At 44.3% G+C, this 27,347-nt stretch overlaps 1 protein-coding gene across 1 annotated transcript in view; it reads right to left on the reverse strand.

Annotated features, from left to right (window-relative positions):
• Nucleotides 1-27,347, reverse strand: part of nhsl2 (NHS-like 2) — a gene marked incomplete at its 5' end in the record, with an annotated part of 154,110 nt that overhangs the window by 39,286 nt on the left and 87,477 nt on the right. The window contains one exon of the mRNA XM_080518808.1: nt 19,865-20,110. Coding sequence (XP_080374934.1) covers nt 19,865-20,110 — 246 coding nt within the window. The remainder of the gene's footprint in view (nt 1-19,864; nt 20,111-27,347) is intronic.

The raw sequence follows: 27,347 nt of genomic DNA on the forward strand, positions 1-27,347 counted from the left end.
CACGTGCCCAAAACAAAAACTTACAAAGTGCTAAAAATACATTGGAGGATTGAGGAGTGTGGCTCCTCCAGCAGCAGAACAGTGAATGACGTAAAAAGGCGTCTTAAATAAACTTCCCTCAACTGGGTGGAACCATTAAAAACTCCATAGGTAACAAAAGTTAACATTAGTGTCTAAAAACTGAGTTAAAATCCTCCAAACCAAAACTCTAACTATATCTTAATGAAAGAAAACTCCTATTAATCAATACATCGAAAACCAAACACCTAAATAGTAAATTAAGTTGTAAACTCTACTAAAACTATGTGCAACACCCCCACTTGCTCCTCCTCTTGGTTCAGCCCGGAACCTTCTTCAACATGTCCGTCCCAGGGGGAATCTTTTACTCGGACACCGGCCTGAACACAAGACAAGGTAAGTGGAAACTCCTCACACTCTCACACACATCAACAACTAAAAGAATAAGATCATCTTAAATACACATATTGCACATTGCTCCATTCATTGTTGTGTTTCTCCACAGGTGGCCGGACCCATCGACAACAGAAGATTCAATAAATAAGATAAAACAACAATTGTGTGCAAATTCATTTATATATGTGCAAATATCTTGATCTTAAAGTGCTGATGAACATTTTAAAGTGCTGTGAGTGCTCAAAATAAAGGAACGAGCTTCCTGTTCGTTGCAGGTCTTTTTAATTTTTTGAGTCGGTAACTTAAAAAGAAAAAGTCCAACTCAAGCAGTGGTATGTGTGCAGTAAAGTCCGCTCTTTACCATTGGGCTAAGTGTGAGGAGAAGCAGAGGAACCACAGGACCAAACTGAAATCAGCCTTTCTGCAGTTTAGATAAGACGGCGTTTCCCCATCGCTAGAGCTATTTACGACAACAGATACAGTAAAACCTCTGATGTTGGGACATAAAATCCCCTGAAGACGGTGTCCTCTCTTCAGAGGGACACATCGTGAGGACAAATCGCTGGACCGGTTGATATTGAAGGAACCAAGCACCTGATACGTTATGTAAGAAACACACTTGTTTAAAAGCACAGGCAGGGAGTCCAGCTAATTTCACTTCAGGGACCACATACAGTCCAGTTTGATCTTGAGTGGGCTACAACGGTAAAATACCGCTTTAATAACCATTAAATTTACACTTGAAAGTTTTTCTTTGTTGTGGCCACAGTGTATGGGATGAAATTGACTATATTTTCGAAGAATTCATACTGATGCTCTCGACATAAAGCCAGTTTTAATGAAACATTCTTGTGCAAAATACGGTGGGAAAAAAACCTCCTATATATCTCGACTCCCCTGGTGCATTAAAGTGAAAGTGAAGGTTAAGCTGAGAGAAGTCAGAGAGCAGCGCCTCAGCCATTATTCACATCTCAAAATTAACATCAGGACACCCCCACAACAACCGGATATTCAAACAATCGGGTCCGGCCCAAGTATTTTGGACGTTTGAGCGTCGCTCAATTTGAAATTTGCCATTAAAACCAGTCCGTCGTCTCTCCGGTTGTCCTCGCATTAAGCTGGGTAACATCTACATTTAAAGATAGTAGTTATTCTGATCAAATAGACCGAAACACCCACTGATTACACATTTTGGACGATTCTTGAATCCACCAACTTGGAAGGACTGAAGTTAAATACGGTATACAGGCGGTACAGTCTACCAAGGTTTCACCAGTCCAGCTCCATCAGCTTGACGTTCAAGGACACGCTGACCCTCTCGCAACTTTCCAAGACTTTGAGGCCTTTTGCAGATTCAAACCACTTGATTTTCGAGTCACACTTCTTCTTCTCTTCTCCTACCTTTAAGCGAGTCGCCTCCGTTTGATCAGCGCCAGCTTCGTTTGAGCTCCTGACACTTTCTCCTGAACGCAAATGCAAATGAGCGCGTCACCCTTCAGCCCGTTCTCCAAAAGAGTCTGCGGGAAAACAAACAGGGACAGGCGGGCCGGTCTCCCCAGACGCTGTCAGTCCAATGAAAGGCTCGGCAGACGGAGAACTGAAACGGCTGAGACAAGCGGACTCTATTACTGGAGGGGAAGGCAATATTTTGTGGTTCAGTAACAAACACACCTCGCGATTATAAAGGTCAGTCAGTAATAAAAGTTCAAACAATCCATAAATCCTCCAGGAGGAGCTGCGCTCGCTGTCAAAGCCGCCGCTGCCGGCTGCGTTTTAGTGAGACAACGAGGACTCATCTCAACTGTCTCTTCAACCGACCAAGTCCACCGTCAACGCTAAGCGTCCGCTTTAATTGAATGCTCCGGTAATGAAATGTTTGCAGGAAGCCCAGTGGAGGACAGGGCAGCACCGTCGCTCCACACAAAGGCTCTTCCACATTTTAATCCAAGATTAAATCTTTCTCTGAATTTGATTATTTTATTCAAGGACGGCGTCAGCTGCAAGATGTGCCCATACCGTCCACAATGGCACATTTGTCACCATGGAAACCAGTGGATTTACAAGGTTATTTGATCCATCACACCACTCCGTCCATCATTTGTCGTGGTCGTTTTACCTGCTTCATGTCGTCGCTGTTTGACACTGATGTTCACACAATTTGCAATTTCTATGTCTTTCCATGACCTTTGACCCCCAATCGCTAACCAGGGGAATTACGCCACTGCATCATGTGGCATATCAGAGTGTAGGGCATTGGACACTGAACATGTTGCCACTGGTTTGACATCAATCAGGTTAAAACTGACCACGTTATGGCAAATATAAATGTTTGACCTTTTCCTTGGATAAAGACAAATCATCCTTGAAAATGTTGTGCAACTCAGGTCAATAGTTTTTGCAAAAAGTTGGTAACGTTCATACTGTTGGGATGTCACAAGACCACAGAAAGTTTGTTCACCCCCCCCCCATCTTCATCTTCTTGTCCTCAGCCTGCAGAACCAGCAACCACAGTTAGCAGGAGGTGCTAACTACAGGAGAAGACACCAGCTTCTCTCCAGCAGGACAACAACTGAACTCCTTCAAGGAAGTGGTAACAACAACTGGAGTTCTATAGATAATGATATTAGGAGCCGTTATCAACTTGTAAACCAACGTTAGCTCTGCCACAGACACAGGGTCTGCATGCTAATCTTTGCTTTACTAACTAGTTAACTCACAATCCTACACATATCACATCAAAGACAACATCACACAGTAACTGAACACCATCTGACGACTCCTGACGTTTTACAAGACAAATCGCATTCACATCAAGTCATTCTAGAAATGGTCCTTTAGCAGAGACACACAGGAAGCAGACGCTAAAGACTAGCTTCCATGTTCCATTGTTCTCCAGCACATGGTGGAGACCCAGGACAGACTTCCTGCTCTCTGATAACCTCCATTTGAATGTAGTTTCTTGTGATCCGCCATCTTGTTTTGTAGTTCCATCACACGTCTCACACGCACACAGAATCTGTGTTTATTTGTTTTCATTGTTAATAAATATAATGTTTGGAATCATACTTGCTGTTTTATTAATGAGCACAAAGATTAATGAAATGTCGACCTCTTCTGTGTCAAGAACTCCAAAATCCTTCAACCTTTTACTGTTAATTCTGGTAATTGTAATTAATTTAACTATTAATTCAAATTCCTGATTAACTGTTTAGTATATCTTAAGAGACTGATATAACTGAATTGGCTATCATTTCCTGTTAAGACAACAGCGTTCTACTGCAGTTCCTCAAAAAGCTCCATTACGACCATATTTCACTGACAGTTTGGAGATTCTAAGAAAGTAAAAGCACAGAGCTGAAGGAACAAATTCAACGGTGGCTTTAATCACCAGCTTCTGACTGAGGCTCATCAACTGCACAGTGACATCGGTTATATAAACATGTCCTCTCCACCAGAGAAACTTGTTTTTTCACTTCATTAAACAGTTTTGTTTTTTGGTTTTTTTTTAGAGATGCAACTTAAACTCAAGTATAACTTCTAGTGTGGAGAAATGAAATCATTTCGGGGGTACTGTTCTGATCAGAACGCACCCTGACAGCTATAAAATAACTTCTCAACACAACGAGGCTTATCGCACAAGGAAAATATCAGAACCGCAAAGAAGTGACTGGAAACTCCCAGTGATGCATTTTACATCAACATCTACAGTTTCCTGAATGTGGCCTTCAGAAACAAAAAACTGACAAATAGTTTAGACTCCTGGTATAAAAAGAAGCCTGCACGAGCAAACTATTCCGCTCTTCAGTTTGCACTGTGAAGAATTACCTTGGACTCAAAACCAACAAAATGAAACATAAGAAACAATTTGGGCAACGACTCAATATAAATCTAATTCGTCCCTTAATTGATTTATGTTTATGTCACATTATTATCGGAGCGGTGATGTGACGTGGAGGTCGACGTGTGCCAGAGAGGATTTAAAATGGAAGCGACAACATTTCCCCAGTATCAGATGTTCTCCACTTAATCAATGCCCCTCCTGTTCCGTAATGTGTATTGACCAACGGCAGAACCTTATCAGCTCGTCTGGATCACCGCTAGCATCGACTCGGCCGCTCCGCGGTACAATTAAAGGGCCGCCGTGACATTTTATAGTCAGGTGAGTGCAGGCTGGGAAGCTTTATCTGGTTGTTTGCATTGACTCAGACCTTCTCCGGCAGAAACAAGGGGTCACCGTGACATTTTTAGAATTGGGCTGTTTTATACGACACTGGTTTCTTTCTTATTAGAGAACTGAGAGGTTGCAGCATTAGCACTTTAAACACCTGAGGTGAGCGTTGCCATCTATGATCAGTTATGCCAAGAGAAAAGGTGTGCTGATGCACGAAAAGTGAGAATATTTAAAGTGCATGTAATATTAAGATGCGATGTGCCTTGAGTGTGTGTGTGTGTGTGTGTGTGTGTGTGTGTGTGTGTGTGTGTGTGTGTGTGTGTGTGTGTGTGTGTGTGTGTGTGTGTGTGTGTGTGTGTGTGTGTGTGTGTGTGCGCGCGCGTGTGAAGCTCAGTTATTCAGAGCAAAACTATTACAGTGGTCGGTTTTATTGTGGCGTTGACGTTGAAGCTGACCTCAGCATTTATTTGAGGTTCTCAACATGAACCAACAAGATTGAAATAGATGACAAATGGAGACATTATCATCAATATCAGTCAAATTTACTAATCAGAGACCAACAAAGAAGCAAATTCATTCCATTGCACTGTAAAGTCACAACCAGAGGGCCGGCCTGCAGTACAGGCAGTATAGCCCTAGGGGGCGCACCCACATGAGCAGTAAAGATCATTGGATAAAAAGAAGAAAAATAAGGAAACTTGTGTTTTAATTACTTATATTATGATTCTTTATCAAATCTAATTTTCATTATGTCGTTTATTAATGTTTCACAACAAAGCATGACGATAACTTATCTAAAATTCAGCCCTATTCTCCCGCTCGACCCCCGACGGGGCGCCTCACACGTCATAAAGGAAGAAGTCATCTGCCTTCGGTTCTTTATCAGTCGCACTCGCAGTTATGCGAGTTTGTTCTGGACGGACGATAGTCTGATAGACGACGTAGCGCCGAACTTTTATCAAGTTAACGCAGGTTATTTTCACTGCTTTTTCATAAGATAAACATTTTTCCCGTGTTAAAAAATAACCAGTGACACAATTAAAAAGTTGATTTAGTGAAGTATGGTAGGCTAGATAAGACCTCCATAAATGCCTTTATTGAATTTATTGTGTACTTAGTAATCTTACACCGAGTCGATTAAAAGTGTTTGTTGATTAATAGTTTAAATCTGTGCTGCTTTGTCGGGAAAACACGATGTCATGGTATTTCCTGAACTATAATTAAGCTTTTTCTAAGTGTGTTTTTTATCATCAATCGTGAAGTACGCTTATCTGGAGCAGATTTTGCATATTTTTCTGGCTGTTGTCTGAATGTCGAGGTCATTTTGGCCCAGATTTTGCAATAATACTGTTTGTCGTTACCAATAATAACAACACAGCCGTTACATCAACATTCACAAAGATAAAGAAAATCCCTGGAGTTGTTTTTGTTCATTCGACAGTTACAGGCTATAATGCAACTCATGTGCAAATTGCCTTGGATAATTTTCACCCACATTTGTGAAAAAACACAAATGTTTCTCAGATAGCAGCATTCCCTCCAGTCTCTTGGGCTAGCTTCCAGCTAAATGAAGTCGTTTGTGCTCCTTTGGCTTTTAAGATATTAAATAAATAATATTTGAAACCATTTTTTTGTTCAATTTGGACGTTGTGCAGCGGATGCGTGAACTTAGATCGACCTTTAAAATATAATTTAATATCTTAAAAGCCAAAGCTGAACAAATGATAATTTTTTTTCTCCAGGACCAACGACTGGGACTCTTGTCACTGCTGTCCAGCCTCACAATAACTTACCGCAGTAAAACCTGTGAGTAAGCAGCTAAATAAACACAGACGAGTTCGAAAGGTAAGAAAAATGTCGGGGACGAACCCCCAAAAAAACTGGTGGATCTTCCTGCAGTGGATCCTCAACGTCCTTCCTGAGTCATAAAATCAAGTGTTCAGCAGTGATGAGAAACCCGACTCCTTGAACGGACTCACGGGTTTTTAAGTCGTTCATCCAAGTGACTCGGTTGTCTGAGTCATTTGAGTCATTTGATTCAGTTGCACATGCGCACTATAACCACACGCTCCAGGACCTGGAGGCTGAACTGCGACATGAACCAGGAGGAGAATCATGTATTCTGAGTAAAATGCTGAAACACTTCTGAGGAAAATAAACAATAAGTACACATTAGTTTTTAGTGATTCTGGTCTCCTTATTCTAGATTATGTGTGTTGTTTTTGAGGTTTAGTTGAATCAGAAAATAAATTAGATAAATGATTAAACTGAATAAATACCTGGCATCCAGAATGGCAGATATACAGTATATATTAATATATACATATGATTTTATAGCTTTTTTTTTTCCTCCCAACGTTCTGATTTTCTTTTTTTACTAGTATCAATAAATAATGTGACGTTCATAGGGCAGAACTAATCATAGGGGACAATATTAAATGTAACACAATACACGCTACAGTGGTATTTTAACATTGTTTATTGTGTATTTCTCTATGTATTATTCATGTATTTATCCCTACAAGCTGCGTGAAACAAACAATGTGTGTTTTTTTTCTCCGTTGTCACTCAGAGGCGTTCTGAGCGGAGCGCCGCTGCAGATTTTCAGGTGAGGGAGGGGCGGAGCCTCACCGCTCATGAGGTGAACGACTCAGCGGAAGTGCTGCTGACCGATTCAGTGAACGACTCTTTCGAGTTTGGAGCTGACTCGGCCATGTGAGCTGAACGATTGAAACGAGGTGAGACGGTCATTCGTGCTGAACTTCACCTACAAGCTGACTCCAGCTGCTGAAAGCCTCATGTGACTGTAAGGAGCCGGAATGTGCTTAGCGGCTAGCGTTAGCTGCTCGGCTATTAGCTGCTTTTAGCATTACAGCTGCTTTTCTCACAGGGCGACTAAAGTGAGTAATGGAGTAAGACGAGCTGCAGAACAGTGACATTTATGTTTTCCTCTCTGCGGCTGGAGGCTGTAGCAAGAATGACTCAGTGAACGAGTTAATGAACATGATAATTCGTGAGTCACCGTTCAGTAAAGTGACTCGCGGGTTTTGAGCGATTCGTTCAAATTTGATCATCACTAGTGCTCAGTGACAAGCAGGAGAAGCGCTGAGCCCCGGCGGAGGTCTGGTGTTGACATGGTGGAGTCTGTCTGGGATTCCGTGAGCCGACTGACGCTCCTGAGACGGAATCCGTCCTGCAGCCTGTTTCTCCAGACACTTTATATACAGAGGCTACGCAGAGAACCAACAACGGAGCCTCGCTCTTTCAAACACGGCTTTATGTGAGGGATAACACACACACACACACACACACACACTCCCTCCGTCCTCCACCCCTCCGACAGCAGCGTGGCCTCCAGCAGTTTGACGGTGGAGGATATACGATACGATCGTGTGCGTCGGCGTCTTGAACTCCTTCAGCGACCATCAAATGTTCTCCAGAGATTCGAGGGGCTTTTATCGCCGTTTCCTCAGCGTGTCGTCGCCAGCGAGCGGATCCGATAGGACAAGTTTGGAAATTCCTGCAGGGAATTCGTTTTTTTTTTCTTTTTCTTATCAAGACGTCTTCATCCCGGAGAGTGGAGACGAGTGTTTAACGGTTCCTCGTGTTTCACGCGATTGTAAAATCCCGAACTGAAACAAATAGATCTTGAGAGTCGGCGACAGAGTGTCAACACTGTCGGCTGTTTACAAAAGCGGCACGATTTCCGAGGACAGACGCTGGGAAAAGTTGTGTTTGTTCTCGTTTCCTCCAACTGGAAGCATTTACATGCAGCTTTAATTGAGCCGTGAAATACGTTGACGGGACACGACTCAGTAACTGAATAGCTGGTCTCTTCCTTCACCTGGTTAGGAATTCTACTTTAAGTCAACCCACCTTCTGCCCGAGTGAAAATCTAATTCAAAGAGTTCAAACAGCAGCTGAGTTTGGGAAGAGGAACACAACTCGAGGCGAAATCGAGGGAAAACAGAAAACTGATGCGATTCAAGTTTTTCAAACTTTGGGAAAAAAAAAAAAAAAAACCTTTATTTCTTCATCAAATGTTAACCTTCACAAAACCTCAATAGTTTTCCATCAACAGCAGAAACATCCATGAACAAAGCGCCCAGGTTGGAAAGAATGATCTCAATGTCAAAGCGTGAACAACAAAATCAAGTGTGTGTACCTTTATTGTTACTTCTACTGACCATAGTCGTTATTTAAAAACAAATATAATAAGGATTATTACATTTTACAGTTTTTATTATGGCTATAATGCTTTAATCTGTTTTAATCCTTTTTTAAAGTATTTTGTTATATTTTAAAAATCAAACAGAAGCCATTATTCAATGCATAGAAGCGTATTTGTAGTTTTAAGATGCAAAATCAACTTCCTTACGGTTCGTTATGAGCAAAATATAGCAAAATGTTGTTTTCCTACAACTTCATTGAAAAACAGTAAAGAATGTACGTTGAAAGGAAAAAAAACAACAAATCACAGAGATAAACCAGATGGATACCATCAAACTAAAGATAAGTTATGAATAAAAAACTAAAGCCACAACCTTTCTTACAATATAGTGATTTCCACCGAAAACAGAAAGGATTCCCGCCATGTGTTGGCCGTCACATGACCTGGAGAAACGACGAGGCAGGAGAAACGAGCCCACGTTACAATGGCAGAGACGTTTTTGTGAAAATGACTCCGTTTTGGAGTTCTGCAAACCTGCTCCACCTATAAATACGACACAAATAAAATGTCAATAAAGCTCCAAACAGTCGGCGACTCCAGAGACGTCACGGCCGGAATCGGAATGGAAAACCCGAACCATCAGAAACAACGGCAATCAGAGATTTCTGCCGTTCGCCAAAGGATGACAGACAAAGAAAGAGTTCCCTCACTTTAACACGAGTAAAGAAATGAAGAAACGGCAGGCATATACAATTTGAAATGTTATCTAAAATTCTCAGCTGGCATAGAAATGTTATTTTTGTCATCTGTCATGTTGTTTTGACATAATCCTTAAAAGCCTATCAAATGAAATCCGGATCCGGAATCCGGATCCGGATCACCTACAAGCTCTCCCACAGCCGAATATCTATCTGTGGTGAAACTTTTGACAAAATCTGTGCAGTAGTTTTGATGTAATCTTGTTAACAAACATACAAACATATATATATGTGTGTGTGTGTGTGTGTGTGTGCGTGTGTGTGTGTGTGTGTGTGTGTGTGTGTGTGTATATGTATATGTATATATATATATACACACACACACATATATATATGTATATATATATGTGTGTGTATGTATGTATGTGTGTATATATATATATATATGTGTGTGTGTGTGTGTGTGTGTGTGTGTGTGTGTGTGTGTGTGTGTGTGTGTGTGTGTGTGTGTGTGTGTGTGTGTGTGTATGTATGTATGTATATATGTGTATATATATATGTATACACACACACACACACACATATATATTACTTAAACACCTGAATTATGTTACGACAACCGAGTCAATATATATATATATATATATATATATATATATATTCACATATCTGTATACGTCAGACACAAACCTGCACCTGCAGTGAAAGAAGAGTGAGTGGATGCAGGGTGAAACCGTCTCATGTTGAAAAGGTGCCAAAGCATGAATATTTGAGCAATGTTGAATAATTTGTTGTAACATTACAGCTGCGGGTTCAACCGGGACACAAAGTTCCCTGTTCATGTCAATGACTGTATCAAAAGTCCCTCTGCTGCCTGCAGGGAAGAGACGCACTATCAAAACAAGGCTTGTCGTCAGGAATCAGTCAAGAAGAAAAGCGATGCTAATAGGCAGCGGAGAAGCAGCCGGTCAGTAGAAGTGGAAAAACAAAACAAAACAAACAAAAGAGAGAGACCGATGTGAAAGTCGTCTTATTATCAATCTGTACAGAATCTGTCTTCAGCTTGAGTTCAGGAGCTTAAATATATAATAAATTGCTGCCAAGTAGTAGCAGCAGCATATGAATATTTTAACACAGCAACCAGAAACTTGTTCAGATCTGCTTCTCACACGTTGATCCTGTTGGAAAGTCTTTGGTTGCACTGCAGTCATATTTACAGCACAGGATTGTGAAGACCTTTTCTGTTATTTTAAAGTACATTCGCCCGCCAGACTGAAGCGATTCTGTTCGCGTCAACCCCCGAACGGCAACACGCGACAATTTCCTGCGGAATGTTTTTGACGGGCTTTCAGCGATCAGATCAAATGGCATCCTTCTGCCTCAGGGAGCGCCGTTCTGCTCCGACAGGATCCGTTCCCGTCACTCCGTTTGGCAGTGCCGCTCGTGGGTCGCTACGGCAAACAGAGAGCGCGAGTCGACATGATTCAAATTAAACAGGCTGGGGAAACTACAATCATGGCCGACAACCAGGAGCTCATTGAAGAAGCTGCTTTTCGCCGATGACACGAGTGTTGTTGTTAGTGTTTGTGCCCAAAACCAGAAAGAAACGAAACCTGTCTGGACTTAATTGGTTGTATTCTCTTTAACTTTTCATCAAATGATTTGCTCACAACATATAGAGAGCACAACGTTTTCGCTAGCTCTGCAACCAAAGCTCATTTTTACAGACGAGTTGTTCAGCCCAGATGATGCTTGAAAAGCCTTGAGGTTGTATTGTCCCACATGGAAAGAACCTATATGAGGATATATGCACAAATATGACAATATATATGCACATATATGCTGCATCCATGCATATATATGCCACATATAGGCAAAATTGAGGTGCATATAAGTGAATATTCAGGCCATATAGGTCTCCTGTACTGCTTCTTTATTTCCACATATATATAGCCCATATCTCACTTTGGCAACTGTCATACATTATCAACGCAATAACTAAGAACTAACTAAAAAACAATTATGTACGAAGAACATATATGTACATATATGCCCATATGTGTACATATATGTACATATATGTACATAAAATATAGGAAAACGGCCAATTTTATATATGTCACATATATTCAAAACCTATATCAAAACCTATATTAAAACATATGTTTATATAGGTTCTTTCCATGCGGGGTAATATAGGACTGTCAGCTGCTACATGCATTGGAAGATTCTGACTATGACACAACAAGCTTATCCTGCACAAACTCATTCTCACATCTTATTGAGCGGAGCTTGAGTGACGGGAAATCAATAAATTAGCTCCCTAATGCTAATTAGCATTTGAAAAACTTCAGCCCTGTTTACACGACAACGATTAGGAGAGTATCCGCAAAACTTTCTTCACCTCTGGGAGGGTTCGTTTACATCAACGTGCACCACTGATCCACTGTATCCAACAAGATTTTAATCCGGCTCCCAAAGTGGAAAGATTCTTTCCCGGCTGCTCTTCCCTCCTGCAGAGGCTGCCGGAGGCTACAGAGCCTGTTACCGCACCCCCCCCCCCCCCCCCCCCCCTTTCCTCCCACCTCTTGTAAACACATCTTTTTTAACAGATTAGGTGTCGTCACGTGAAACGCCGTCGTGTAAATGGGGCCTAATTACAAGGTTAAAGTCGTGCGATCGTAGGAATCAGTTTGTCGGCTGTTCCAAAGACGGTCCAAATGAAAACTGACAGGAGTTCACCTTTTGAAGACCTACATTTTTCCACACTGACAACAAAATCTAAAAGCAAAATTATAAAGCTTCAATTTTGTCACTTGTCAGCCGGTACACTCACAGACAGAGACGGCTAATAGTTAGCGTTAGCATACGAGAAGAACGGCTTTGTTCACATTTGATCACACAAAACATTGAGATGTGAAAAAGATTTCAGCTCAACAACATCGTTCCCAAAGTTGTTCCCAACGAACGGAAGTGAAAAGTATAAAGGTAGTATCAGCTAACAGCGGTAGAAAGTAACAAATTACTTTTACTTGTGTCACTGTAATTGAGTCGGGGTTTTTTGTGTATGTGCTTATACTCTTTTAAGTTATTTTGAAACTCAGTACTTTCAAAACTATCATTTACTGAGTACTAATTCAATCTACAGGTGAATGCATTTAGGGAATTGTTCACTGTATATACTTAAGCACGTCCTCTTATGCCGACTGTCAAGGCCAAAAGCTTTTATTTTGACATTATCCAAACAGGAACACCGGCAGAAGGAGACTAAACACACAACACTTTTCATTCACGGTTGCAACATTATAATTACTGAGCTGCATTAAACTAAACCAACTCACTATCTAGACTCCCAAAGCCACAAAAACACAATCACTCACAACATTTAAAGTCCCGACAAGCCAAACTCCCATGGTGCATTGCAGCACAACCAATCAGTCCTTATTGTTATATATTATTGGACAGGGAGAGCAGTTCCAAATCAAAGAATGTTTTAGTTTGGTCTTAAAATCCTGGTGATTGTACCTGACAGCAGAGGTTGGTCTCAGTCACAGCTTGTGACCGTCAAACATTCTGAGATTTAGTTTAACTGCCGTCGCAATTTAATTCCTAAACTTGTTCCTTTCATTAAGAACAACTACTTTGAGGTTTGTATCTTTGTTGCTCCTCAAGAGAGACGTTCTCCCTGTCGAAAAAGTAACTCAGTAGCCTTTGAGTACATTTCACATCATTTAAATGAGATTTTATCAACGGAATTGAGCTTCTACTTGGATTTCACTTATACGGCACTTTATGGCTGCGTGCGGAGCCCCAGAGCGCTTTAGCTCGTCACATTCACACATTCAAACAACAATGGAGGTAATCGAATATTTCAGTGCTCGTTCCAACTCTGTCGGCTAATCAGTGGACATCGAGGGCTTGAGGACGAATCTGAAAACGTCAGTTTAAACCAGGGGTGCTCAATACGTCGATCGCGATCTACCAGTCGATCGCAAAGGTAGTAATAGTAGATCGCATGACATTAGAAAAAAAATAGACGCTGGTGTAATGAAACTAATTTACCTTTCCGAATTACGAGTTCAATCGAACGCAGCATCAGATGGCGGCTGGATTTTCTGACCTTTAGGTCACCACCGCACATGCGCAAACGACGACGCTAAGTGTGGATAAGCTAGCAAGCTAGTCAGCGAGTTACCGCAAATTTGAAGCCCTCGCTTTTTTCTTTTAAACTAGAGAAAGCTTTGGTCATCAAACATGAGTGGGGGGGCTGGACCAAGTGAGAAGACGAAGACGTATCACTTTCATGAGGAATGGGAGGTGGACTTTTTTTTCACGATGTCCTTTTCGAAGTGCGTTTGTCTCGTCTGCCAGTCGACCGTCACAATACCAAAGAAGGTCGTCAGAGTAAACTCAGGTAATTACAAAGAATGTTCATAGTTAATTATGTCGTGTTGCACAATATTGGCTCATACGGTTTTGCAAGGTACATCATTATACATTGTACATATAAAGAATCCTCAATATATTTGAAAATAAATATATGTTTTGCATTTCTGTAGTGGGTGGATCACTTTGACTTGGTCGTTTTATAAGTAGCTCGCATGCTGAAAAAGTGTGGCCACCCCTGGTTTAAACTGACGAGCCGCAGTGAAGCCACGTATGTTCATCACGGTGCGGCGGCCCGCCGGACGATGACGGCGCTCGCCCGCTGCCCACTTAGCGGCAGCGGTGAAATAAATCCTCCTATAAATCTCCCCCCCCCCCGGCCGCGGGGGAGCCCAAATCTGGACGGGAACCTGCGGCGGAGCCGGTGGAACGGCGGAGGACCACGGCTCGCTTCATGAATATGGAGGCCAGAGGGTGGAGGGGCGGCGGAGAGGATGAATATTTTAGCGAGCTGCGGCCGGTGGGAGGCTGACGGCGAGGATGGTCGGAGCTTCAGTGTTATATAACACACCCACCCAAACAGATGGACACAAAGGGCAGGACACTAGTGGACACACTGAAGACCTACGCAATGACACACACACACACACACACATACACACACACACACTAACACACACATGGAGGCTGCAATGAACACATAAACACAACGTGACATAAATGAGCGCAGAAACAAAAGAAAAGATGAATGGCTGCACACACATTCTCCGTCTCACACACGCGAAGCCGCCGCCGCCGCCGCCGCCGCCACCGCCGCTGTCCACCCACCACTGGATTCATCCATCTTATTTTCACCGTACACAAGATGCCAGCCCGTCTGAGACAATAACCGGCTGCACACACACATAAACACACCAGCGGTGAAAAGACGGTGGCAGAGAGGAGGAGAGGAGAGGAGAGGAGGGGAGAGGAGAGGAGAAGAGGATAGAGGAGAGGAGAGGAGAAGAGGATAGAGGAGAGGAGAGGAGAGGAGATGGGAGGAGAGGAGTGGAGAGTAGAGGAGAGGAGGGGAGAGGAGCGGATGGGAGGGAAGAGGAGAGGAGAGGAGAGGAGGGGAGAGGAGGATAGAGGAGAGGAGAGGAGAGGAGAGGAGGGGAGAGGAGAGGAGAGGAGAGGAGAGGAGAGGAGAGGAGAGGAGAGGAGAGGAGAGGAGGGGAGAGGAGAGGAGAGGAGAGGAGAAGAGGATAGAGGAGAGGAGAGGAGAGGAGATGGGAGGAGAGGAGGGGAGAGTAGAGGAGAGGAGGGGAGAGGAGCGGATGGGAGGGAAGAGGAGAGGAGAGGAGAGGAGAGGAGGGGAGAGGAGAGGAGGGGAGAGGAGGATAGAGGAGAGGAGAGGAGAGGAGAGGAGATGGGAGGAGAGGAGGGGAGAGGAGAGGAGAGGAGAGGAGGGGAGATGAGAGGATGGGAGGGAAGAGGAGGGGAGAGGAGAGGAGAGGGGGGAGGAGAGGAGAGGAGAGGAGGGGAGGGGAGGAGAGGAGGGGAGAGGAGAGGAGAGGAGAGGAGAGGAGAGGAGGAGAGGAGAGGAGGGGAGATGAAAGGAGGGGAGGAGAGGAGAGGAGGGGAGGGGAGAGGAGAGGAGACGAGAGGAGAGGAGAGGAGAGGAGGGGAGGGGAGGGGAGGGGAGGGGAGGGGAGAGGAGAGGAGAGGAGGGGAGGGGAGAGGAGAGGAGAGGAGAGGAGGGGAGGGGAGGGGAGGGGAGGGGAGGGGAGGGAGGGGAGGGGAGAGGAGAGGAGAGGAGGGGAGGGGAGGGGAGGGGAGGGGAGGGGAGGGGAGAGGAGAGGAGAGGAGAGGAGAGGAGGGGAGGGGAGGGGAGGGGAGGGGAGGGGAGGGGAGAGGAGAGGAGAGGAGAGGAGAGGAGGGGAGGGGAGGGGAGGGGAGGGGAGGGGAGGGGAGGGGAGAGGAGAGGAGAGGAGAGGAGGGCAGAGGAGAGGAGAGGAGAGGATAGAGGAGAGGAGACAGACTGAGATGTAGGAGGCGTCACGTTGCACATCATCATTAACCTCCATCAGTTCCTTTCAACAAACGCTGGCTTCAATCAACAAGTCCCCAAAATGAACCAGAGGATAATAATACTGCTTCTGTTGTTTACTCGTCAACAACATTCCATGAAAGGAATGAAAAGCAGAAGAGGACTGATCCGACTGGAGCCTTTGCACCGGGGGGGGGGGGGGGTTGTGGGTTTAAACCCCAAAAACTATTACATGTACAGTTGTGTGTGTTTGACACTGGGAACAGAATCCAGATCCAGTGAAAAGAAATCAACCGCCTCGGAAACTCGACGTGCAGCAGAGACACTTCCACTGTTAATTGACGGGAGCGTTGCTGCAGAACCAGCTTCTCCTGGTGTCAAACTTCTCTTCAGGGCGGGACGAGTCACACCGGGGCCCCAGGAGCCGGCCCCTCCATGTGGAGTCATGTTCTCACTGGCCGACGACCCCAAACTGTGTGTGTGGGTGTTAATGTGGGTGTGTTTGGTTTCTCAGTTTCTGGAGCTGGCATTGTCTCAAACCTCCCCGGGTTTTTTCTTAAACTGCATGAAGTGGTAATAAAATAAGGACGGATGGATCGTTTTTCACACGTTTCACAAAACCGCAGCAGCGATATTTTCACGAAGCCCTTTAATACGATCAGTGACGTTCACTGTGGCACCAGATGAGTAATTCAAGCACAAATGTCAATTTCCAATATTATGCATTTATTGTTACTGCTTGTTTTTGTTCCAAAAAATTACTTTACAAAGAAAATGATGTGCAACGCCGTAAAACATAGTTTATTTTTGTTAATAACTTAGGACTGTAATAAAACTGACAGACTCCATGATAGTATATTCAGTATATGGATGTAAATAAATAGCAAAGGATTATGGGAAAATATAACGTTACTCGAGGGAAGAACAGTCTTAGGACTGCATACAACTATATGTTACCGTGAGGAGCAAAGGATTGTGGGAAATTGTGCTGTTCTCAGCAGCTCTACTGCACCGTGTGCAGTGTACTAGTGTAAAAGTAAAATATTATGGGAACGCTTATTAGAAAATAATCATTAGAGCACACGGAGACTCTCCTGTGGCGAGGGCACCTGATGACAGTGGACACCGTGTGCCGACTCAGCGTGCACACGCAGGTTTTTAACTATTAACGCTCCTAAAGGAGCAGACAACGTCCCTTAAGTGGACAACAGACGGAATTTCCTGGACACCTCTGTCTTCAGGGGACACTTGCTCTTGGGTTTTAGTGTGTCTCTCCATCACAGGCTTGGTTTGCAATGCCGTTAAAGCAAAGTGTGGCGACGTTCAGGAATCTAAAACGTGTTTTGAGTTTTTTCACACTTTCCTGTTTGCTGCATAATTTCACATTGTTCATTCAGGGTTTTTTTTAAAGCGTTCAGTGAGAATCTACAATGTAAATAAGCAAATAATGAAAGAACATTGAAAGAGAAGGTGTGTCCGTACTTTTGACTTCATAGCGTGTCAATATGGATTCATGGATTCATGGAAAAAAGGATTGTGGGTAAAGTTTTGGCTGCTGTACACATCTGCACAGTTTGCATGTTATAACCTGGTTGTGTGTGAAAAAACATGCATGTGAGCTGAATTGATGACCTTAAATAGCCTCGAGCTGTGGATGGAAGGACGGATGGACATAAGTGAGACGAAGGGGAGTTTTTCCAGATAGACGATTCCCAGATAGAAGACTTATTATAATCACTGAATTATTTGTAACATTTCAGTGACCTATGATAAATAGTGAAGTATTTATTACGCACACAGACATAGTTTAATGTCTTGGAGGGGGAAGGGAAAATAAAAAAGCAGTCATTACATTTCCAAATAAAAGCGACATAGTCCAGAGCAACTTGTGTTGTTTTCTTCTTCATGAAGCTTTTTATTAATGCATTTTTTGACCGATGTATTTGTAGGAATGACGTTTGATGTAGCGACATATAACAGCATATGAAATATTGGTATCATGTATAAAAATCCGATTCCAGAATTAAATCAAAATAAACTCAACGTATTAAATAGCTCCTGCATTCTTTCATTCATATCTGAGTTATGGTGAGAAAATATGGGGAAACAATACGTTGATAATGATTATAAAAGTGAACTAATGAAGGGTGAATAGACAACTCATCCTCGGAGGAGAGTTCTGATTTATTTTGGGACAAAATTAATCCTATACAATGTAGTTTTACATATTATTTGTAATTGATATTTTATATAGATTTCATATATCTAGTATATATTTAGTAAAGTATCATATGGCTTTGTTTCTCATGAAGAATGGTCTTCTTTGCACACAGGACCCCCTATCAGTCATGTTTAAATCATATCTTTACACCTTTACAGAGACACTTTGCAATCCAATCCTTCAAATCAATAATTCTGGAAAAGCATGTAACGTCGCTCTGAGCCCTGCAAACCGGGGAAGTCGGCTTTCCCACGGTTTAACGAGCACCTGAACGCATCACTCCAAGCTGTCATCTTTGAAGCTGCGTTGGAACTTTGCAGCTTATTTGTTTTCAGAAATACAGCTGCCGATGTTTCCCATTCACCCTCGACCACTGAGTGGCTCTAAACTGCCTCAATGCTGATCCAGTTTATACATCATTTCCAGAGCTTTATACCTTTACTGGGAACAAACTGTCCTAAAGGACCTCGTGTGTGAAATATCCAAAAGTGTCTCAGCCTCAAGTAGCCATCATACTAGTGCCTGACACTTATTCTCACATGTTTAACATGAAACAGATGTAAACAAAGTGGAATTTCGGGGCGTTTAATGAGTCAGAACTGTCAAAACCATGCGTGCTTGGCTATAAGCCCTCATGGGATTATTATGGTGGTATTTTTACCAGCAGAGAAAACATGAAGGGATGGTAAAGAAAAGAACGGCAGCAGAGTCCAGCGCTCGTTACATCCCGTTTGCCTTGTTTTAGTGTTTTAACGCCGATTCTTAGTAGAGCCGTCTGAACAATGTTGGTCACTTTGCTTGCAAACCAAGAATATATATATTTTTTCAATGTTTCACAAGTCAACTAGGATGTTCTAAGACGTCCACTCGTTCCTTCACTCCTCTCCTGAGGTGTTGAAGGTTGACACTCACCCATTCACTCCCTCTTGTTCATTCAGCCAACAGAGGACTGTGATTGTTTTAATGGAAGGGAAGGGCAACGGGCGAGACAGCATGAGTCAGAGAGAGAGAGAGAGAGAGAGAGAGAGAGAGAGAGAAAACCTGAAACAGTACCTGAAAACAAATGGAAACCCTTGTTTCCCTTGAGTGCTAATTTGAATACACACACACACTCGGACACACAGGCGCACAAAGGTTGAACAACAGAGACGCAGCAGCATCTTGACGAGCCGAGAGATTAATACAGCTTTCCAGCGTAAAAGACAAAAACAAGGCAGAGTTTCCAACTAAAATGTCAATAACCATTTTTTTTTTTAACTGTAGGAAACACAGACCCATACACATACACACCCTCCCACACACACACACACACACACACACACAAACACAGACGCAATGACATAAACAAACACTGTTCACTATAAATACACACGAAACCTCAAGCAGCACCTTAAAAAAAAAAACAACCCTGCAAGGTGAATCCACCACACATAATCAGCAGTGCTGCTCCGCGCGCTACACACACACACACACACACACACACACACACACACACACACACACACACACACACACACACACACACACACACCATCAGCTTTTAACGCAGCCCCTCTTCATGCAAACACACACGTTTAAGGTGGGCGACACACACCCATCTCAGTGCGGTCCGACTCCACACACGCATGTAAACACTCTCCCGCCCGCTTCCACGTCACCCTCCCACACACACACACACACACACACACACACACACACACACACACACACACACACACACACACGCCCACGTATCGACGCCCTCCACCCTCTCCTCCGCTCCATCCTTCCTTACCTTGCAGCAGGCTCTGGAGGTTGAGCTGCGCCTGTTGGTGCAGCTCCTCGACACACTCCGGCCTGCTCCACGAGCCGAACACGTTCACGCTCTGTTGCCATGGAGACCTGAAGTGGGCCGCGCCGCCGCCGCCGCCGCCGCCGCCACCGCCACCGCTGCCTCCGCCGATGCTGCTGTGGTTGCCATCGCCGTGGCTACTGCTGCTGCCGCCGCGCCTGCCGCTCTCCGCCTCGAGACCGCTGGTGGCTGGAGCAAGAGCAGGAGGAGGAGAAAACGAGGGAGGGAGGGATGAGAGAAAACATTGAGAGGAAGTGATGGATGGAGGGAGAGAGAGAGAGAGAGAGAGAGAGAGAGGGAGAGAGAGGGAGGGAGGTGAGAGGAAGTGAAATAAGGAGGGAAATATTATTGTGAGGAAGGCGGGTAAGGAAAAGGAAGATGAAGGGATAAATGAAAGGTGGAGGAGAGGTAGATGAAGGTGGAAAATAGCGGGAGAGAGGAGAGGAGAGATCAAGAGGAGGAGGGTGGAAGGGGTAGAAAAGACAGCAATGATGAGGGAAAAAAAGGAGAGTTAATGAGGAGTAAAAAAAGGGAGGAAGAGAAGAGAGAGAAAGGGCAAAAAAGAAAAACACACGTGTAAATATAACGTATGAATTTGCATAGCTAATGCCCAGAGACGTAGATTACATAATGCAGTGTGTTGTCAGGGAGAACAAGGACCGAGGAAGGAAGGAGGGAGGGAGGGAGGGAGTGAGAGGGGGGAAAAAAATGAACGAGGGATTAGAGAGAAAACGAGGCGAGAGAGGTGGGGAACAGATTTGGTGGGAAACAGAGCAATGCTTAATTAGGAGGGGAGGGTAGAAAGAGGGACCGTCGGGGGGGGGGAGAGACAGCAAGGGAGGTAGAGAAAGAAGGAGGGATTAGGGCAGGGAGGTATGAGAAGAAGAACAAAATAACAAGGCAAAAAAGGGATTGTGGCATGAGGGAAATAAGGAAGAACGGGGGGGCGTGAGGAGGCAGGAAAAGGCGGGAAAGGGGGGATGACACCTTAAGGGAGGGGGAGGAAGACGAAGTTGGGGATGAAGGCGCCAAAGAGTTTCAGTGATTTGATTAGTGGCAGAAGAAAAAGGGAAATGAGGGAGGGAAGCGTCGGCCCTCGTCACACGTTGGACCTTCAGCACAAACAGACCGTCGACACAAATCATCGCCGGCGACGGCGAGCCGCCGCGCCGCCGCTCCGCCGCCGCCGCACGAGGAGACGTCGCCTCGAATCAGCGCTGATGAAATAATTTGATCAAACCGGACGCCGATAAAACACGACCAACGGACACGTGGCGGCCGAGGCCGACGGGAGGCGAGGCTGCGATCCATTGATTCTGATTGGCAAAACACTACTGAACACACACACACACACACACACACACACACACACACACACACACACACACACACACACACACACACACACACACACACTTTAGACGGTGCTTTCGACAGTCTTTAAAGGGCCAATGCTCTGGGATGTGATCTAGCACTCCCTCCACCAGAGGGCGCTGCTCTAAACCAACTTCTCGTCCAAACAGCAAGAAGAAGTCGACAACAACTCCAATATTGTTCTACATTTCTAATCTCAACGTCGTCATGAGCGGCTGGCTGCGCCTCGTCGTCTCTCAATCGGAAGGTTGTAGGTTCGATTCCCCATCTCTCCCTTGTCCACATGTTGAAGTGTCGTGTGTCCTTGAGCAAGGCACCGAACCCCCCCCGCAAATAGCTCCCAATGGATGGATCGAGCACTTTGCATGGTGTGTGAATGTGTGTGAATGGGTGAACGTGGACTGCTGAAGCTGTAGAAAAGCGCCGTATGAAAACATTACATAAGTGTGTCATGATTAACCGTTTGTATTTAAGCTTCCACAAAATATGCAGACAAAATGAACGCAGAGTACAGTTGAAAGGTTTATTTTTTTTGTCTCTATGTGTTCTCTTCTAATAAGTTCTTTAACTATAACTAACAAGAAGTTGAAAAAGTGAATATTTGAGAAAATCGGCCGAAACTAGACGTTGAACATAAATATTCCTTGGCGGCGGATGACCTCAATACAGAACACGATTAATTACAAATGACTGAACGTGTTGTCAGTGACCGTCCTTGTTTTGAAGGGAACGCCGTCGTCACAGAGTCAAAGCTCAGAACTCCAGAACAATCAAGCACAAGTTCCCCATGTAGGCCACGTAAGCCATTAGGATTTCAGAATCTGCTGCAGGCTATTTAAAAGTGGACCACAGGCTGCGGCCGGGCCCCGGGCCCCGGGCCACGGCTCGGACATCACTCCCAGTCTAAACACAAGCATGTGACACACATATATGGTGTAAAAGGTGTTGATAAGCACTAAACTGACACTGATTTTAGCATTCGGAGCCAAAAAACACTTAAAAAATTTAGTTTTCTCACTTCTTTCAAACATTATTAATAAATTGACCCACCATTAGACCATATAGTACAAGAAAAGCAGCCAACAAATAGTTTACTGTTGTGCTTGTATATTTAAAATATGGTTAACAGTTACGCTTGTTCACTATTGAATCATAAATCCCTAAAGAGAAAGCATTTTCGTAAAATTCCCCACAAAAATTGGGAAAAGATGCTTGATGAGTTTAAAATACGAACTCCAGCCAATATTTTGATGAACATTCAAGCTGTAAGTTCATAAGTGTAAATAAACCTATCTAAAATTAATATTGTGTACTGACATAATCTATACGCGTATATAAATAACAACAAGTCTCCAAAGCCACTCCTTCCATGAGCTTTCATCTCCTTTATGTCACAGAGAGAACCGAGGAGGTCATTTTCTCTCAGGCTTCATTTTTCAATTGGTTTATTTTTTTTTTAATTCTCGCAGTAAATCACAAGGATTCGGAGAACGCAGCTCGCAAACAAAAAGTCAAGGTGATCTGCCCTTTTTCTAGGACGGGCTGTCCTGCAGCAGAAATGTCAAACCTTCCGACAGGAAAACACACATCGTGAAAAGAAGACTTTTCCGAAAAAGACTACGCCAATACTTTATTCCTGATGTACCTAGTATGAGAACAGGTTAAATATCTGGTTGAAACCGGTAACGATGTTAAAATATAGATCTTGATGAAATCTTGATGGTCGTTTCTTTTTTTTGTTGTTCTTTTTTGCAGACTTCTGTTACAAAACCACTGCAGGGAATCATCATTTCATCTCCCACTGGGCTTCATCTTAGCTGCTTACCCACAATCACTGCGGCAGTGTTATTCATTTGTTTTCAATCCGTCCACACGTCAGAATAAAATGATGAAATGTTGCACGCAGGCTTTTCTTACCAGTGATTAGGCTAAAATAGTCTCCGGGAAGTTGAAAATATAGACTTCGACTCCAACCCGCGTGGGGGTGATCTTTTTTAACAAAAAAAAGAACTTTATTTGGCGACGTGAAGGAAGCGCTTGACTTGATGAAAGCGTCTCCGGATTCCCGGCAGGCAGACGAGCAGACACCTTCTCTGCAGCGGCTCCGGCGGCGCCCCGGCGTCTCGTTTGCTCTGGAAGCAAGACGTCTCCCCTCACAAAGAAGCCGCCACACTGCACGGAAGCACAATTTCACCTCCCAGTTACCGGCTTCATCTTCCTAAGCTGCTTTGCACAATCGGCTCCCACCAGAGAGCGAGCGGCTGTTTGTGATCCAGAAGTGCGCGTCGGTTAGCATCAGCCAGACAAACCAGAACAAAGGCGACCATGCATGATTCATGGCGAACTGTAGAATAGACATATATTCTCACCATGGCGCCCGTGTTACTCGGGCTTCTGCGTTCGGTTCGCGGCCCGAGATACACCGAGCGTGAGTGAAAGCTAATGGGATCCCTTTTGCACTGCTTCTGTTAATCTGAGCTCGCTGGCTGTCTGCGTTGCGCGGTGGGTCCTGCCGCAAGCCAGATATCCCATTAGGGGCCTCGACTCTGGCGGCGGCGGCACAATATGTTTGTTTCAGATCGGGCCGCACGTGGTCCGGGGCTTTTTCTGCACAATCTTCTTCACGTGTTTTCGAGCGGCTGGAGCCCGAACCCACAACCAAACGCGTCCATGACACTTTGGATGACCTTGAAAGGTTTAAATATTCCTCCGAAAACGTTGGAGTGACCGCTTATTCTGCTTTGTTTCCCCAGGGATCGCAGTGTTTCAGTAGGAGTATCAGACAATAAGGCAATAATGAGGCTGCAGCAGTGATGTAGCAGTGACGCTAAGTCAGTGTTTTTCAACCCCTGTGCCGCGGTACACTGGTGTTTCCGCGAGATCTAGTCAGGTGAGCCGTGGGAAATTATCCAATTTCACTTTTTTTCTAAAAAATCATTTGCTCTCACTGTTGTTGTCAGCTGTGAGAGCAGTGTGTTGCAGAGTAATCATGTATAAATACTCTTCGCCACTAGATGGCAGTACAGAACTTTGCAGTTGAAATGTAAAGTGACAGACGTCAGTGTGGTTCATCTCCACCTCCTGCTACCATCTTGTATCAAAGTACTGTGTCAGTGACAGTGATGGAGAAGTTTTTGAAAAGGAAGAATGTGAACCAGGATCTCAGTTCTTCATCCATCAGGTCCAGGTTTCACACTGAGGGAGTCACTATTAAAAAAAGACATTGGGAAATACTTTTTTCTGTATTTATTTGATTCCTGTTGATAAAACTTTGATGAAAATGATTTTATATTGTTAATAGAGGCTACAGAGTTTCACATTTTAACATTTTCGGGTGGTGGTGTGCCTCCAGATTCTTCCAAAGAAAAAAGTGTGCCTCGGCTCAAAAAAGGTTGAAAAACACTGGACTAAGCACCTCATCACAGAAGTAGCATACTGTGTCGAGACGCGCCCATCCAGCTTTCTTAGTTCCAACCTATCTCCGACGCCATTTCCTCAGCTCTTTGCTATCGCTGTGAGATTTCTCTCCTCGAACTGCTGAGTCGTGTCACTTCCTGTCCCTTAGAACTGCTCAACTGCCGAAACTCTCCGTGCTCCATTTGATGATGTTTTTTGTCAATGCGTTATTAAATTGGCAGTATTGTACTGAGTGCTAGTGCCACCATCGTTTGCATAATTCACTCTGCAAACATTTCAAGCTGCCATCGGGCTTGTTGGACGAACCGGTGAAAAACCCGCCAACACAGCAGATTCTGTCCTTTGCCCCCATGACATATGAAGGCCGCATTAGATTTAAAGGGAAAGGATCGCCTCAGGTGTACAGCAGGTTGCATTTTTCAGTCCCTGATCCACGTATTTGGAGGATTTTGGGCCGATATTTGATCCAGATGCTGGATCAGTGCGTCTGTAATACTGTGGTGGTGAGATTGTAAAAACATGCATGCTGAGAACAGCAAGATGAAAAAAATTATAATTAAAAAAACAAACTACCGGTAATGTGATTTAAAGATGCCTTTTTAAGCCACTTAATCTATAATTTTGAGCTAAATAGGACCAGATTCCTACAATTTATTGTGGTATTACATACAATTACTATATTATTACTCACACGATGTATGAACTGACTAAACTCATCAGACTTTATTAACTCCCTTCAGGAAAATCCCTTTATTCCGCACTGATCCGTTGGTGGGCGGCCAGGTTCGGGGCACTCTGGTGGGGGTCAAGGGTCATGCTTTAGGGACCCTCACTGGTGACCTGAAGATCACGAGGAAGAGTCTGTTTGGTGGTGAAAGTTTATAATGGATTCACTTGATACCGTATTTTCTGGACTGTAATTTGCATTCAAATTTTTTTTTTAATTAAAATTCTGCTGTGCAGTTGTTTTTTGGTGATGTTTTGCTTTTTTTCTGTGGCAATGTAGGAGCATTGTGTCACACAGTGACATCTAGTGGTCCCGGATGGCATGTAGCCTAATGGTTTATTAAATACATAAATCACTTCCCAATATGGATTGTTTGACGAGCCTGTAAGTGTGAGTTGCACTGGGCAACGCTGGAGTCCCACAGGCCTCAGGAGTCGGTGACGATGTGGCACGATGACTGTAAATACAGTGTGGGGAAGATGGGGGAGGGAAGTGGAGTGTTAACTGCCTCAGGTAGCGTCGCACCTGAGAGACAGGACTGTGACTGTGTGCTCGGGATTTCTCGCCGTCGTCTCTGCACATCAACACAGAGAGGAGTCATCGTCTGCCTAGCAAGGTTTTTTCACAGACCGGAGGACTCCAGGGACATAAATTCACATCCAAAACACGACAATGCCGCCGCAGCAGCAGCAGCACGAACGGTGAAGTGGAAAGAAAACAGCAACAGTCCCAGAGACCGAACACCAAAAGCATCTCAACTCAAATTAAACGACGAGGCTCCGGCTGCTCGGGAAACTTTGACTTTACTTTCAAGTCGGCCCTCCTCCTGTGGCGGGTAAAAGACTTTAGCAGGAGACAACCTGTCACCTCTTTTTAGGGCTAAAAAGAAGAGAACCTGCCACAGAAGAGCGCGACCTGTCATGTCCTAAAAGACAAAGTCCACCCACTGTGTCCACCATGTGCCACTGGAAGATTAAGGGCCAATCCCAATTCTATTTTTACCCCGACCCCTTAGCCCTCCGCCTCCAAAACAAGGGCAAAGGCAGTTTCAGCCCTTAGATTTGGGACAACCCTCTCCCTCTGCTCAGCCCCTCCTCCTCTCCCTCTGCTCAGCCCCTCCCCCTCTCGCTCCGTCACAAAGTTCTGACATCATAATACGGTGCCCTTATATCAGCAGAGCTGAGCCACGGATGTTTGTTGATTTTCCAGCAGGAGCATCGTCATGCTGTCCCAAATTCAACGTGTTGCAGCAGCTTGGCTGCTTTGTTTCGTTTTCCGCCTTTCCACATCAAGGTGAAGAAATAGACGGAGACATGGATTACTTCAGTTTTTGCGTCGTATTTTGACTTCAGAAATATTTCCTCGTTCACCATGTGAAAGCGGAGGAGCTTCCTTGTTTGCTCGGGGTCCCTGTTTTCAAAACACCCATATTAGAAGACTTTGGAACTCTACAGTGTCATAATAAAATGTTATAAACGGTCTCTACCAAACAAAGACACACAGAAGCTCCATATGGCAGCGCTAATGCCGTTCTTACTGGTATAAAACGCAACAGGTTTATAGAACTTTAGAAGCGTATATATGTGAAATGCGAGTCCTTCAGCGCCATGTCCTCCTACCCCTCTGTTTAAAGTGTGCATCTGTAAAAGCTCCGTTTAGAGGGGTGAACAGCCCTTCCCCTCACCCCTCCGCCTCTGCACAGTAGTGAAATGGGACACCCCTAAGACTCTCATGAACGCGCATTTCAAAGGGGTAAGATGAAGGGCTCAGGGGGAGAATTGAGACGCAGCCTAAAGCTACTGCTGAGACGTGTCGGAGCCAGAACAGGTCAAAGCGACTCAACAAAAGAGTTTGTTCAGTGGAACATTTTTTTTTTTTAGCAAATCGTGTCCTAATTTGGAAAACCAA

The sequence above is a fragment of the Blennius ocellaris genome (assembly GCF_963422515.1).
Source record: "Blennius ocellaris genome assembly, chromosome: 23".
NCBI classification, from domain to species: Eukaryota; Metazoa; Chordata; class Actinopteri; order Blenniiformes; family Blenniidae; genus Blennius; species Blennius ocellaris.